The sequence below is a fragment of the Eptatretus burgeri genome, chromosome 23 (assembly GCF_056783735.1).
Source record: "Eptatretus burgeri isolate ZD-2024b chromosome 23, Ebu_testis_v1, whole genome shotgun sequence".
Classification (NCBI taxonomy): domain Eukaryota; kingdom Metazoa; phylum Chordata; class Myxini; order Myxiniformes; family Myxinidae; genus Eptatretus; species Eptatretus burgeri.
Window position 1 is genome coordinate 388307 of NC_140983.1, and position 16313 is coordinate 404619.

Sequence of the window (16313 nt, forward strand, 5' to 3'; positions counted from 1 at the left end):
GATTCCACTTTGAGAGTGGACATTCCCCCCCCCCCCAACTGCATAATGTGTGGACTTGTCCAGGAGGGGGGGGTGGTGCAGGGCAGAAGGCTCCATGTTGGGCATGGAATAAAGTTGAAGAAACAACTGGAATCTTCGGTCAGTGAATATTACATGGTGGGAAGTTATGTATCATGACTTCCATGTCCACCACAAGGTCCTTGTCAATGTAATCGTCCTGAATGTAGGGACGTGACAATGCATCAGAAATATGTATTTGAGGGCCTGGTCTGTAGACAATGTCAACGGAGTACTTGAACAGTCTGAGGAATCATTCTCTGGAGTCGGGGGTGAAGCTTTGCTGAGATTCTTCTTACTGATCAACTCAAGTGGCTTATGGTCTGATTCAACGACCACAGCTTTACCATACACGGACTGATTGAATTTTTCACATGCGAACACAATCGCCAAAAGTTCCTTTTCAATTTGAGCGGAATTTTGTTCTGCTTCAGTTTGCGCCCTGGAAGCGTAAGCTGCTGGGTGACCTTCTTGCATGAGGCAAGCACCCAGGCCCGCTTTTGAAGCATCGGCTTGTATCACAACGGCAGACTGGACATCGAAGAACTTCAATGTGGGTGTGTCGATCAAAGATCGTTTCGCATCTTGATATATGCATCGTCCTGCTCCTTGCACCGATCCCACTCAATGTCTATATTCAGTATTAGTCTTAGAGGGGCTGAACACCCAGATAGGTTGGCAATAAATTGGGCCAAATAATTCACCATTCTTAAGAATCGTTGCAAGTCTTGTTTGTTCTCAGGCTGAGGGTATTCGGTAATTGCTCTCGCTTTTTCTGGGTCTGGCTTTAGGCCCTCAGCAGACACCACATTTCCCACATAGCTCACCTCACTCACGCGAAATTGAAACTTATTGATGTTAAACTTAACGTTGTTCTTTCTCGCATGCTGTAACACTTGCTCCAGAATGCGATCGTGGTTCGGCAGGTCATCAAAAAACACTTCAACTCCATCTATGTCACCAAACAATTGGTCATTTTTCTTCTGAAAGATTTCCGGGGCAGAGCAGATCCCAAAAGGACACCTATGGAATCTGTAACGGCCGAATGGCGTGTTAAATGTGCACAACAATGAACTTTCATCGTCCAACTTGATCTGCCAAAAGCCATCTTTCTCATCGAAAATGGAAAATACACATTTACCACTTAGTCTGGAAGCCATGTCCTCTGCTGTAGGTATTCTGTCGTGTTCACGTTTAACTGCTTTGTTCAAGTCTTTCGGATGTAAACAGAGACGCAGGGAACCATTCTTCTTTACAACAATCACCAGACTGTTAACCCAGTCTGTAGGTTTATCCACCTTGGATACAATTCCCTCATTCTCCAGGTTATTCAAGGTGTGTTTGAGTTTGTCATGTAGGCTGAGTGGTACTCTTCTTGGCGGGTGTATCACTGGAGTAGCACCAGCTTTCAATTCAATATGGTGCTCACCCGGCATTTCTCCGAGCCCCCGAAACACATCGTGAAATTCCTGCAACCATTTATCCTTGTCCAGACACGTCTCGGTTACAGTGTGAATTTTCCGAACAAGATCCAACTGTGTTTACACCTTTAATCCAAGAATGGGTGGAGATGACACATTTGCGACATAAAACTCCAAGCTGTGTGTGACGTCATTGATTGAGCAATCAAGTCGGACCTTGCCTTCCAGTGACACCTTGTGATTGCCATAGGAGGACAACACCACATTTGTTTGTTGAAGGTTCTTCTGCACCGAAAGTTGTCGAAAAATACTCCGAGGCAGCACATTGGCGTCTGCACCAGTATCAAGCTTGAAATTTATGACCATGCCATTGACATTGAGCTTTGTAAGCCAAGCTTTCTCACAGGAGTGCTCATTCACAGTCAGCTGACCACTGAAAATGTGATCGAAATGTAGAAATGTGATTTGGAATGATTTTAAAGCGATTTGTAAAGGAGTTATGTGTGATTTTGGTACCTTGTGATGAACGAGGATGTATCACTTCCCATCGGCACTCCAGTCGAGATTGATCAGTTAATTACTAACTTGTTATAGGCTATCCTTTTGCCCTCTCAAATTGCAGTCATCAAGTGATGACCACACAGATGATTCCCAGATAAATGTGAAGTTTAAAGTCACAACCATCTCCCAAATTTCCAATTGGTGCTTAGCAAGTCGGGCGATTCATTAATGTATGCATGATCCCTCGGATGGACGTTAAAGGAGGCGTGCAGTCTTCATTAGTCTGTGGATGACATTCGTTGATGGATCTTAAAGACAAATTTCTGCCGAAACTACTGCTGGGAAGGCAATGGCAAACGAACCAAAAACCAAGAAAACCAAAATCATCATGTGGAGCCTTGCATATAATGAATTAAATAATGTTGAACAGTGCAAATACTGTACCTCTTGTGATTGATCTGTGAACCAAGTACATCAAGTGGTGAAGAAAATTGGGTTAAAATACAGGCAAAGCTCGTGCTCCTTCGACCGGCTCTTCGTCTGAGTCCTCCTGAGACAAGTTTCAGACTGGCTGTCTGGTGCTCCTTGAACACACAGCCATTGTAGGCTTTTTCACAAGAACATTCCTTGGCAGGCTTGTCTGCCAAGGGCAGCTTACTCGTGCAGAAAGCAAAAACATCTCCGGTGGCTTTATACGAGTCTCTATTTGTCAGGTTGATTCATGAATCAAGTTTAATTTGAGTGTTTTGAGCTGCAATTTGGAGGGCCATTCACCTGGTGACTCAACTTTGACAAATGACTTGACAATTTTTGTACACCTGCTTAAAAACAGGTTTAAACTGTATTTATTTGTTTTGATATAGAGGAATGGATTTGTAATTAAAAGGTCAGAGTAAGTAATGAGATGGTTAGAGTGAGTGTGATCGGATATTGCAGCATTTTGCTGTATTAGTGAGAGAGAAGTGGATAAAAGAAATGGACAATGTCAGAGATTTAAAATGTTGATGGAATTCCGAATCGTTTTGAGAAAGATTGTAAGTTACAGATTTTTTTTTTCGAGATTTTTCAGCTCCATTGACCATAAAAGAAATGGACGCTCATCAGATCGATTAAACGTTAGCATTTGGTTTTGTTTAAACTGTTTGGAGAAATTTTGTATCTCTTAACCATGTTGTCAAGCTTTTTGTTCCCAAATGTTTCCAAATGGACGCTCTGCAGCCAAAGTGTGGTCTGGGAGCAATCTCAAGTTATGCAGCTCAGCAACTCGCACTGCTGTAAAATGTCAAGGCCGAGTGGGGTGGACCCCACTCTCACTATGGGGGAGTTCGCAGAGCTGAGAGTCCCGAGAAAGACTCCTAAAGGATCGCCCTGTGACTACAATTATCGCCATGCTACTTTTGTTTAATTACTGTAATTACTCCTGTTAATTAATGTAATAATGTACAACCGAGCTTTGAATTACCAGTGTGCTTTGACCTGTTTTGGTACTGATGGGGATGCTCATGTTCAATAGTACCAACAAGTGATACTTATGATAATGTTTGCATACACCGGATTTGTTGTCATCTACATAAACATGGGGAACAGTTGATAACTCATAGAAGTTGCGTTCGGTAACTTAGTTCATTACTTTCAGACTCAGCTCATTTAAAAAAAAAAAAACTCATTGAGAGCACTGGAGGCAAAAGATTTTTGTGTTCATTGTGTCTTTTTCTCCATTACAATTCATAATGGTATTCGAACCATCATGTTTCTTTTGGTTCCAATTAATGCGTTGATTATGGACGAGATTGATTTGTAGTCAACAGATTAAGTTTGTTTTGAAATTGTTTGAATTTAGATTCGTTATCAGTTGAAGGTTTATGAAATAATGTTTTGTGCCAGATCGATTTTGGCAGACAATCAGTCATCCGGTGTTCAGTTTAATATCAAGTTTTCTTTTGGAATTACAAATTGAGAAACCTTGATCATATAAGTCTCGCAGTGTCCACACTTTTGGAACAGCAGTGTAATTTAATACCAGAATGATCGGTTACATCACAGTAAGGTACACCGTTGGTTGTTATATATTAGGAATCATAAGTTAACTGTAAGGGAAAATCAATATATGAAGGAAATCAGCATGGTATTAACAAAAGCATAGTCCAGAATGGCTATACCAACAGCAATTATGAAATCAATTCACGGAATTAGGAATTGCACCATGTATTGTAATTGTATTGCTCTCGCTGATTCGTCGCTGGAACTGGCCAAACTGTAATTTAAGTAAAATGTGTCCATATTTTGTGGAAAGACAAGTATAAAAGATAAACAAGAATCATACCGAGTACGGAAGGCATCAGCATGTGAAATGAATGTTAAATTGGTCGGAGTGTAAGAATTATATAATTGAAAATAGTGCAATGATGCCACAAGCCAATCAAAACATTACCTATTTTATTTGTTTTCTGATTAATTGGACAGGTGCGTGATTTTTGATTAAGTGGTACTTCTTGTATGTTTACTTACCCAAATTTTTAAAATTTGCAACGAAGTTAAGTTGATGTATTTCTAACACTGACTTGACCATCTTTCCTGAGCATGGAAGTGCTAAGTTAGCTGGAAATAAATAAATAATGGCAGTTGCTCTGGAACTGCTTGTAAATGAAAATTGAAGATGAAGAAGCTAACTTTCATAATTATTAAACTATACTATTATTATACATGGAACATTTTTCTTGATTCGAAGGGATCTTTGGAGGATGGTGAAAAGAATTGTTGATTGCAAATTGGAACCTTCATTTATACTGCTGCACTTTCTACATGTTATTAGCAAATGAGATGATTGTTTTTGAGTATTCGTACAACTGAGATTTCTTTATATTTTAGCAAGTCGTTTAGGTGTGAAGAAACAAAAAAGGAAAGAAAGGATATAATTTTGAAACGACATGTAAATGCAGGTTCGATGCTTAACCTTGATTTTGTTTGTTTCGGAGTGTTGAAAGTAGTGAAACTATGCAATGTACGATTTCGTTTCATGAAGCTTTGGAAGAACTTCCACCAAAAGATTGGACGATGGGGAGAACCCAGATTTGGGTGATTGGGCATTTAACACATGATCATGACACGACCCCCTTCCTGAGGAGATGAGACGAGTATGTAAGAAAAAAAAACCCACTGAAGAGAAGGTTGGACAAGTCAAACTCCGGCAAGGCAAAGACTTAACGCCGCCGTTGCATGGTGCCTGCCTGGGGGAACGACCCCGACCACACTCGCAAATTGCTGCTCTCCAGATACATCGTGAACTTGCCATGGTCGCACAACGGACCTGAAGGTCCAAATGGCGAGTCATCTGCAACATGTGTTCAATTGTGCGGGTGGGGCTCGTTCAGCCATCGCGGCTGCCTTTAACGTACTCTGCTCGCTTGGTGAATCAAACCTGATTTCACGAACTGCTGCTACGAGGCCCCAAACTCTGCTGGGGCTGGGATCTCTGGGTCACATCCCGAGTCATCTTCGTCTCCTTCAACCCAGTGTCGGGCCCAAGCTCATACCTGCCAAGATCGACCTTCTCTGCAGCTCAAGGAGTGCCTCGACTGTGCTTCCCATTGGGTGCTGCTCTATCGACACCCCGACCCGCTTATCTTCTGGCCTCGTGTAGCACGTCTTTTCGATTTGTGACACCTACTCATGAACAGGCCATGAATTAAATGGAAGCACACTCACTAACCTGGCTGGGACACTATTGAAATGGTCGTCGTCCAGCATTCTTCTCCGATGAGCGCTCGCTGCCATTATTGATTGAACTTGTGCAAGAGATATCTTTTCTCCTCCAGGAACGGGATATGGTGATCATGTGTCATACAATTATTCAAAATTTTCCTGATATGGAAAAAAGGGAGGGATGTGGAAGAAAAATAATTATATTCACTTGTTGAATCGTTGCTGGTACTTTATAAATTTAATTTTCGTACTATAGTTGAGTTGACCGTCAGTAATGTTTCCCTTTTCCCAACAGTCTTTTGACCGACATATTGATAAAAGGAATATATTACTTTAAAAAAAGGTCTTGCTTGCTGCATCGAAACAGGGTGACCTGGTTGTTAACACTGCAAACTTTTGCCATGAGTGTATCATTCTCTCCCTCCCACCCAAAATGGCCACATATTGCAGTTTTGAGTTATTTTGCCTCGTGCTTATCAGCTCATCCTGTGCTTGAATTGCCAAATGTCTCACCCTCCCATTTTTTGGATGTCAAATTGTGTATAAGAGGGACGACGTCAGGCTTCTGTTTCAATGAAGTTTATTGGAATGTTTCAGTGAATCATTAAATGTTCTTCCTCCATATATATGAAATTATTAAAGATTCTCTTTTGTATGCTGATCAATCGATCGTGTGGAAAATGAGTTATTTTCCACCACAAATACAACGGATTGGAAGTGAAGAATTAATCCAAAGTATTGGTAGTGTGGTCATGACGATCATGGATATGGGTAGGGTAGGTAATTTGTTCCAAATCATGAAGAATGGAAAATGTCAGAGCTTTAACCCCCCCAACATCCATGTGGCAAGATTGCAGCCACTCCCTGTGGTGTACATTGTCTCCGAGTTGGAGAAATTCTGCTTGAGGGTGTTCAGATGTCACTGCCTCATGGGAAGAGTTAGGATAGTGAAAGAAAGATATAAAGTTTGTGGAATTGGGAGAGCAGTAAGTGAAACAGAGAAAGATCGTGATAGTCGGGAGACAGATCTTAAGCCAGATGACATCAAAGTTTGGAGATTCGAGGTCCACAAGGCGTTCAGCAGGCGTGTTGATGTTGGAGTAGACACAGACTCTTCCTTTAAAGCGGAATCGTGAATGAAGGTTGAAGTTCGAAAAGTAAGAATTAACAAGAACGTCATGTGATAATTGGGTCTTAGAGAAACAAGATATTAGGAGAGGAGCTTACTCGATGATGTTCAACAGAGGAAAGATTCGAGGAAAGACAAACAGATGTTGGTGAAATTAATTGAAAAGGAGTCACGTTGGTTCAAAAGGCAAGTGTCTTCGGAGGGACCAATACTACTACTGCTGCTGCTGCTCCTGCCCCTCGGATGCGTCCTCCGATAATGAGTTCCTAATAGTTCGCTCTCCATCATTGTCGCTCTTTTCAGCATCACTTATTTTGAAAAACCACACATTTCAAGTAACATGTCGGATGGGTGATGTTGGCCACTTTCAAGATGCTGTTAGGTGGGGTAAAAAGAGTAGGAAGCCGAAACTTTGCATGCTAACTCGACTACACGTGTATTTTATTGTGTGCAAAGCTCAAAGCTGTCAGTATTTTAATTTCAAAATGGCCTCCGACCATGGATATGTACAAAACATGATTTTCAGGTCCCAAAAATGGACACTTTTTCCCTGATATCTCCGAACCGAACAGCAGCCACAATCATTAATGGATGCTTTATGAGTTCACAAACAGGAGGTCTTCTTTATTTAGGAACATGACAGCACTTTATATGAAAATGCTAAAATAAATGTTCAGTGTAAATATAAAAAAACAGCGAAAACATCAACTAACACCGATGTATTGTCATAAAATGAATGCAGGACACGTTTCAATTGAAAAAAATGTATTTATTAAAACTATTTGAAAAACCCTAACCCGACCTAACCCGAACAGTAAATTGATCCAAACAACCCCAACCCCCAACGTCAAGGAAGCACATATGCCGACAGGTATCAAGCAGGTGAGACATCCCTCTAGGGGTCACCGGTGGAGCACCTGCCACACACACAGATATAATGACAAGGGTGAAAATAGCTCACAGAGTCATCTGGAGCTTTGGTGCACAGTTAACACAGTACTAAACGACAGTACAACAGCACTCAGTGGAGCGCATACACGCACCAGGACGATAAGGACGAAATTATATAATGTTGGTGAAGATCTGGAACCGGATACTGGAATTTTTTAATCGATTCTTCACCATTGATGGATGAGGGGGGCCAAAAACGATATCTCAAAACGTTACATGGATGAGTCGTGTGGGTGACAAAGAACAAGGCGATTAGATTTTGGTTCAAGTCCGGATGAAGATCCAGCCTATCAGTGGACGACAAAACGTAAACCGCTCAGCCTGGAGGAGGTACGCACCTCACCGAGTGCCGTTCTCGTCTCTACTTTAGCAATTTTTTTTATTTTCCTTCCACATCGAGCAACCTCTGTGACCCTCTCGGATCCATCCACGCCGGTTCCCATGATCCCCTGAATGACCGTACCCAGTACGTCCAGGTGCTCCGGTAAAGGGCGGCAATTGGCGAGCGAGCACCACCACCTGCCCGAACACTCGTCCACCAGCCAAGGTGCAGGTCCTGTGTGGAACAATGAAATCAACATGGGTGTTGTATTACAGTTTTTAAATTCCCATTAATTCAAGAACTGCATTGTACAATTCGAGAGGCATTATAGAACCAGCTCAACAAAACCATTCTGTATTCTAAGTTATAAAGACGATGGAAGGAAGAAAAAAGGATGATTTAAAACGATGAGGAATGGGGAGGGAAGGGGGTGTGATGAGAGGAGGAGAGTTGGTTGTTGAAAGTCACAATATAAATCCTGTATAAACTAGGACATTCGGTAGACCGCGTACCTCCACCATGGTGAACAGTTTACGTTTTACATCCCACTGGTCGGTCGGATGTGGATTCGGACATGTTTTGTCCGAATCCGTCCCTAACCCTTTGAGATGTCCTGCGGAATTATCTCTCAATGGTGAAGACTCACTTTTAAATTTCTTAGATCCGGATTCGTACCTTCAACATCCAGAGCTAAAAAGGTACGCCCACACTACCACCGTTGGTTAAACAGGTAAATCGAACAAAGTTGATGATGTGAAAGAACGAACAATTTTTCATCTATGAAAAGTGAACGACAGTGTGATTTGACCGGAGGGGAAGGGGTGAGGTGGGGTTTCCCTGGCTCTGTAGTTGTTGTTTTTTTTGGATCCCTGGCCGGCACTGCACTTCAAATTGCCATCCCCGCGAGGGACGCACACAATGTTTTGATGTTTTTTTGAATATTTTCACTTAATGGTCATTGAACGAGTGAAATTTTAACGTGACGTCTAAAAATGATAAATGTTCCCTGCATCCCTTTAATAATTCCAACAATCTCTGTGTGTCTGCGACCGCTGTTTCTCAACAACCACTGGTCCGATCTGATTGAAACTTGCCAGCTATATTGCTGTGGACCTGAGGATGTGCCTTTTCAAGGTTTGATATTAATCGGACAAGTGTTTCCCAAGTTATGGCCATTTATTTACCAAACCAATGACAGGATACGGTGCTATGACGTCACAATTGACGTGCAATTCTTTTTTTTTGCTTCTTGTTTCTTTTTTGCACGTGCGGCCACGCACTCGTCCCTTTTAAACCACAAACTAATTTTAAAAAGCTTCTTCGAACCGCACAAAGGAGTATAAGATGAGGGGGACGCCGTGTTCAAGATGATTTATTTAATTAAATGTCATGGCAGTTTGGTTTCTCCGGATCGTGCTGTGAGGGTGTATAAAGCGGTTTGGATGGGATTCCACCTTCTCCGTTTATTATTATCATCTCACAAAACTGGAGGACCGATAATGCTGAATTAACCAATCAAAATGCACCACGTTGTAGTGAGTGCGAGGAAAAAACCTTCGGAGTATAAGGCTTTATTTCGCTTGATTGAAGCCGATTCTACAGACAAATAAAGGAATACTCCAAGATTACTTTCTATGATAGGATTCTGTAATATCTATATATTTTAATTGTCACGTGACATATCAGCTTTCCGTAACGATTGTTATTTATAACTTGTAAATGATTAAAAACGTCATAAATAAATAAATAATCACGTGGTGTCTGTCAATTTTTCCTCCACCTCCTCCTCCCCCCTACCCCCTCCCCCCCACCACTGCAAACGATGACTGAGTGACAGATGGTGAACACGCCCCTGACAGCCCCTGTGAACACGTTGAAATAGAATGAAGAGGAAGAAGCGTAAAGGACGTTGTTCCTTCCTGTGTTGAGCGTTTTTTTTTTCCGACCGTCGATTAAAATCCCCAGAAATAAGTGGAACTCGTGATTTTCTTGTGATCCGTTGTTAATACCGTCTCATAATTAAAAAATAACAACGAACATTACAGGCACACGTGTCACGTGTCACGTCACTTCCGGTCTGCGCTGGTTTTCCCAGGGTTTTCTCTGAGGAATCTGTGGGGATTGCCGATTCGTCATGACGTCACACGTGTCCCATCACCACGTGGTGAGTCGTGACGCACGGTGTACGTGACGTGTACGATTATATCCGAAGTGCCGTCATGAACGTGTCTCAAGCAGATGACGTCATCTCGGGATAATAGAAACACGTGATTGGTTTTTATTCCATCGATGGCGGTCCGTGCGGTGAAAACCCGGACTGGATGGAAAGTGGGATCGAGTTTAAAAACTCAACGTTTCACTTCCATTCCGCTCGCACGCTCGTACACGTGGGGTATGTTCAGTGACCAAGTTTCTTGGAGAGAGCTTGCTGAACACACCACTGGAGGGGTGTGTTCCATTTACCAAGAAGCTGCATAAACCGCTTGCCAAGCCAGCCGTTCCTTAGCAACGGTTTTTGAATGGAGTGCTTGCTGAAGTGCTTAAGCCGCTTGAGGAGCGCTCAACAAGCTGATTGTTCATGGGATGTGGACACACACCTGGAGCGACCTGGAGCCGATATGCGGAGTATCCCTCCAGGTCGATGGCTGTGTGACGTCGTGAGCTTTCTCTCTCAAGGCCACGTCACCACTCTCGGATTCCGCACGCGGCGTCACCTCCGATCACGTCGAATAAATAAATAAATAAATAACCCGCCATCGATTCCCCCCAACGCGTGTTCCGTCGCCTCCGCCTTGCCGCGCACGTTATTCTCTCCCACGTGACGCGTCCTTTGTGGATTTTCTGTTCACGTTCACGTTCAATCATTCATCATTCCGTTACAATTGTGAACGAACAATGACGTGTGAGTTTGTCCGTACTAATCGACGTCCGCCCGTCTCCTCCGTAACTTTAAAAACCATGAAACCGAGCGGCCCCAAACATCGCGCGCACACCCAGGGAACTCCACGGTAGGACATTCGTGAAAACTGGGTGTTTGGGTTCATTAAAACACCCCTTTCGAACATAATTAATTTAATTGTATCGTTCATCAAGGCGGATCATACTAAAGATCGCCCCCGGAGACGCCCGGAGAGTTTTAGTTACAGTCAGAACTGCTGTTAAGTTCAATTCCGGTTTAAATTTTGAGGTTAAACAGAAATTAAATAAAGTTACGAACACCACCCGGAGAAGTCCCGAAATGCCTCCAGCCTTCTCCGGGCGGTGTTCGTAACTTTATTTAGTTTATATAATTTCCCGACTTCTCCGAGCTTGTCCGGGCGGTGTTTGTAACTTTATTTAGTTTATATACTTTCCCGACTTCTCCGAGCTTGTCCGGGCGGTGTTTGTAACTTTATTTAGTTTATATAATTTCCCGACTTCTCCGAGCTTGTCCGGGCGGTGTTTGTAACTTTATTTAGTTTATATAATTTCCCGACTTCTCCGAGCTTGTCCGGGCGGTGTTCGTAACTTTATTTAGTTTATATAATTTCCCGACTTCTCCGAGCTTGTCCGGGCGGTGTTTGTAACTTTATTTAGTTTATATAATTTCCCGACTTCTCCGAGCTTGTCCGGGCGGTGTTTGTAACTTTATTTAGTTTATATAATTTCCCGACTTCTCCGAGCTTGTCCGGGCGGTGTTTGTAACTTTATTTAGTTTATATAATTTCCCGACTTCTCCGAGCTTGTCCGGGCGGTGTTTGTAACTTTATTTAGTTTATATAATTTCCCGACTTCTCCGAGCTTGTCCGGGCGGTGTTTGTAACTTTATTTAGTTTATATAATTTCCTGACTTCTCCGAGCTTGTCCGGGCGGTGTTTGTAACTTTATTTAGTTTATATAATTTCCCGACTTCTCCGAGCTTGTCCGGGCGGTGTTTGTAACTTTATTTAGTTTATATACTTTCCCGACTTCTCCGAGCTTTTCCGGGCGGTGTTTGTAACTTTATTTAATATATTTTTTGTGAGCCATGAATCGGGCTTAACTTCAGTGTTGCACGTTCAATATAATTATTATTTAAGTTTATTTGAGGCCACTTGGAGTCTTCCTCTGAAAGATCGAAAGATTGTCAGTTGATGAATTCAAACTGCCAAGTCGTCAGCGATGCCCCCTCGGGCCGATCGATGTCGGTTCGATGTAACAGGTAACCTTGTTGGAACGTTTTGAGTGTGCTCACAGGCTCGACTCTACAGAAGCGTCATTGAGGACGTGATCGAGGGATGCAAAGTCATCTTCAAGGATGAAGGGATTGAAGAGGATGTCGTGTTGGAGCTGAAACGGGTGAGAGATTCTTCCGCTCGCTTGACGGACGGAGCTCTTGTTGGGGACCCGTGGTCAGATTTGACTCTGTTTTTATCTGCTCTGCGGTTATTATGGTTGTTTTGATCAGTTGTTAATTGAACTTGTGTGGCGTTATCAGTTGTGGGAGATGAAGTTATTGCAGTCTCACACATTGAGTGGATTCTACCCCAAGAACCACCATCTTCCGCCCCAGGCACATCAGCAGCTTCTGCGAATCCCTACCAGAGGTTATCTGCATCAACAGCGCAGCTACACGACCCCACAAGTCAAACACGTTGCATTTGTCACGACTCAAATCATTGTGCTGCACTGTATCATCATGTGCATTCAAGATGCTGCATGTTAACAACATGTGCAATGTGCATTGCACGCCGTTAGTCAGGATTAAGATAATGAAGAGTACAGAGAAAATGAGTGCGGGATGGACGCGGCCGTGGAACATTTCTACTCGCCAGATTTTGTTCGACAAACCGGTTTGGGATTCCAAATTCCTGGCGAGAAAGGCTCTCAAGCTGAGAGTGGCGGTTCATCGTGTGACGTCAGCATCGACGTCCTTGGTACAACATCACGCCGTGCACGATTGATCGCCACCACTTACATTCAGTTGTTTTTGGGTGCATTCTTTCACCTCGTGGTTGAGTGATTGATCATCAACTTGAAGGGCACTCGGTCGTGCCTTGCTATTCTACAAATGCCTTGCTGTTCGTTAAAAAGAAACTCGCCCTTGGGGGCATGTTCAGTTTCCAAGTGACTTGATTTTGCTGCTGTATTGCAGATGGGCATATGTTCCTTTTCAATTAATACATCACCAGGCCATGTGTAACCGGAACATACCCAACGGGGAGGAAAAATAAAAATTCCCCCCAAAAAACCCCTTCTTTCGACGAAGTAGGAAGGACTCAGAATCGACGTCGATTCCGGTTCACTTTCCGGTTCATTCAATTCCTTTCTATTCCACGGTTGGAATCGAGTACAGTACTTTGGAATTGATTCTGCTCACCACTATTAAGCACTCAATCAAGCACTCGAGAGAGTTTTATGGGGATGGGGGTGAAGGGGGTTGGAGGGAGGTGGGAGGAGGTAAGCACGAGGTGACGGGAAGGGAGACGTGAGGTGGAGCGTTAATTATGTTTCATATTGTCTCATCAAAATAATTCTGCATCGAATAACAGTGAAGATGGAAACAAAATAATCTCTGAAATACATTTTCTATTGGTCAGACTATAACCCAGACACGCCGGGAGACAAACACCGTTCAGAGAAAACCACCACCTGGACACATCTGGAGATAACCACCGTTTGGAGAAACCACCGCCTGGACACATCCGGAGATAACCACCGTTCAGAGAAAACCACCGCCTGGACACATCCGGAGATAACCACCGTTCAGAGAAAACCACCGCCTGGACACATCCGGAGATAACCACCGTTCAGAGAAAACCACCGCCTGTACACATCTGGAGATAACCACCGTTTGGAGAAAACTACCGCCTGGACACATCTGGAGATAACCACCGTTCAGAGAAAACCACCGCCTGGACACGTCTGGAGATAACCACCGTTCAGAAAAAACCACGGCCTGGACACATCCGGAGTTAACCACCATTCAAAGAAAACCACCGTCTGGACACGTTCGGACACAAACACCGTTCAGAGAAAACCACTGCCTGGACACATCCGGAGATAACCACCTGCCAGTCGGCTTGAGTGAAATGCCAGACTCGACGGCGGTGAGGTGGTTCTCTGATAACAGCCAGAGAGACGTCCACTTTGACAAGGACGTGGTCAGAAGAACCGATTGGAGCGGAGGAAGAACAGCAGATATTGTCAGGGAAATTTGTCTCAATCAGATCCAGAAGAGATAGAGTACCATTCTTAGCTCGTCCAACAATTATCACTCCAACAGCACTATTCTCTGGATTTACATGATTATTTAACGATTCATTGTTGAAATGAGTCAAATTAATTATCCAAATGAGAAAAACATCTCATTGTTACATGCTTGTGATCATTTATTCATTATATATCTGCTCCGTATGTTTACCAGGTCATATTCTGGCTCCGTGCAACCAGGTCTTGTTGATCAATTCACATGGCCATTCGGCATCGTTGACAGGGAGCCAAAACATCCTTGAGCAGGTGGCAATCAACACTGGCGTGATTTCTGCCAGTCAGACACCCAGAAATCCTTACTTGTACTGGGTGAACTCTGATGGATTGACAGAGAAACTTGTCACTCTGCAGCACTTACAGGTGTGTTTGATTGTGGTTCTACTTTAATTTGATTGTTCATCTGATGTCGTCGAGGATCTGTAAGTACCAACTGCCACGTCATGTCGCCTTAAATTAAAATTTGAAGCCAACATTGCAAGGTGGAGCATCACGTGGTAACACCTATCCCATGTACAGCAGGTGACGTGGTCAATCCAAGTTCGTTGCTGCAAAGAATCGCTCGTAACGAATGATTTGGAAAAAAAAAAAATTGGGGGTCGTTGACTCAAAATTAACGCATTTTCAACCAATGATCTCTCTCAGGTTCCACGGGTCAGAAAGCAGGTTCCAAACACTGTCCCAAAACCCATTGAAGATCATGTGACTCTGAAGAAGCAGATCATAGAAGCAGCTGATGAATCTGAAACTCCAGCTGCTAAGTTTTCACGTCATGAAAAGCTGGTGAGTGTTTGTGTTGCAGGGACACAACTGGTTCTTGTTTTTCTTGTGACTCCAAAGAACATTATATTTGCCATTTTACAGGGTGACGCAGACATTGAAGCGACACAAGTTTTCATCCCCTGGTGGTGATGTATAAAACTGGTGTTACCGGAGTCATTTGTTTCTTTTCAGATTTGTGAACATCCCGATTGTTGGACTACCCAGGGAAAGGTTTACTGCTGTGGGATTGTGATTTGTACCTCGCTCGAATGTTTCAGATCAGAGGGCATTCAAACGTCAATTCGGTACGAATGGCGGAGCGGCTGTGCCCGAGCACGCATCGAGCTTGATGAACAGTTCCAAGCCACGTGGCCCGAGTCTCTCCGGGTTTCTCGCCGAAGCTGTGACCGATCTGTTGAATGTGGCCCTGACCGTGGCATCTCTGTGTCAGCCACTGACTAAGCTTCGAGGAGCGGCTGAAGAAGACGGGACTTTCTCCATGATAAAGTTGACGATTACGAGGAGATATCATGGAGATGTTTAAAACAATGAAGGGTATCGAAGGAATAAATGCAGGAGTTATTTTTTTTTCTGCAGAATTGACAGTGATAGGACAACAGGCCACAGCCTGAAGGCAATGAAAAGGAGAGCGAAGGCAGAGGTGTTTCACTCAAGAGTAGGCAATGCATGGAATTGTGTCCCTTGAAAGGTGGTGGCAGCCATCGGATTTCGGGTAGATTTGAATAACTACCGAGAAACAGTGTGGATTGAGGGGTACATGAGTGCTGCGAGGACTGTGTCGGCTTCATTGGCCGAACGGCCTCATCCTGTGATGGAGGATTCTTGCGTCGGACCGACCGATGCTGCCAAATGAATTTTGACAGAACATGAAAGTCTTATGATACGATTCGATGAATCGCTTAATTCTCTCCGTCCCCTTGTTCTCATTCTTCTCTTCACACATTCTTCCTCCAAGTGTCCCTCTGCTCATGTGGTGTTGTTGTGCTCTTCCTCCTTTCCCCACTTCCCTTGTGTTCTTTCTGTTCGGCTCTCTCTGTGTGCTCCAGCTCTTCCATGTGGGACTACTTTGTATACAAAAAGGCATTGCAGAACCAAAGATGCTCCAGAGATTCCAAGACGCACTCTTAAATGTTTTATTTTTCATGATCGTCCGATAAACACGCAAGTTTTGTCACTCGACCGGAAATCGCAATCATTGGATCATCATCATCGGGGTCAC

At 43.5% G+C, this 16313-nt stretch overlaps 1 protein-coding gene and 1 long non-coding RNA gene across 5 annotated transcripts in view; one reads left to right on the forward strand and one right to left on the reverse strand.

Moving 5' to 3' along the window:
- LOC147007894 (transcription initiation factor IIA subunit 1-like) overlaps positions 1-16313 on the forward strand; it is a 99368-nt gene that overhangs the window by 74867 nt on the left and 8188 nt on the right. The window contains exons 1-5 of one of the 4 annotated variants that reach the window (XR_015053755.1): positions 9881-10247; positions 12299-12400; positions 12540-12648; positions 14469-14674; positions 14957-15094. Coding sequence is in view for 1 of the 4 variants with exons in the window: in XM_085866096.1 (XP_085722222.1) it covers positions 10218-10247; positions 12299-12400; positions 12540-12648; positions 14469-14674; positions 14957-15094 (585 nt within the window). In the remaining 3 variants the exon portion in view is untranslated. Of the gene's footprint in view, positions 1-9880; positions 10248-12298; positions 12401-12539; positions 12649-14468; positions 14675-14956; positions 15095-16313 lie in introns of those variants that run through there. The other 3 variants (XR_015053757.1, XM_085866096.1, XR_015053756.1) reach the window with 3 other exon arrangements.
- Positions 6804-9881, reverse strand: LOC147007898 (uncharacterized). The gene is made up of 3 exons (XR_015053761.1): positions 9838-9881; positions 8225-8317; positions 6804-7727 (listed from the first exon to the last, which is right to left on the reverse strand). It is a non-coding gene; the product is annotated as an uncharacterized LOC147007898 (long non-coding RNA).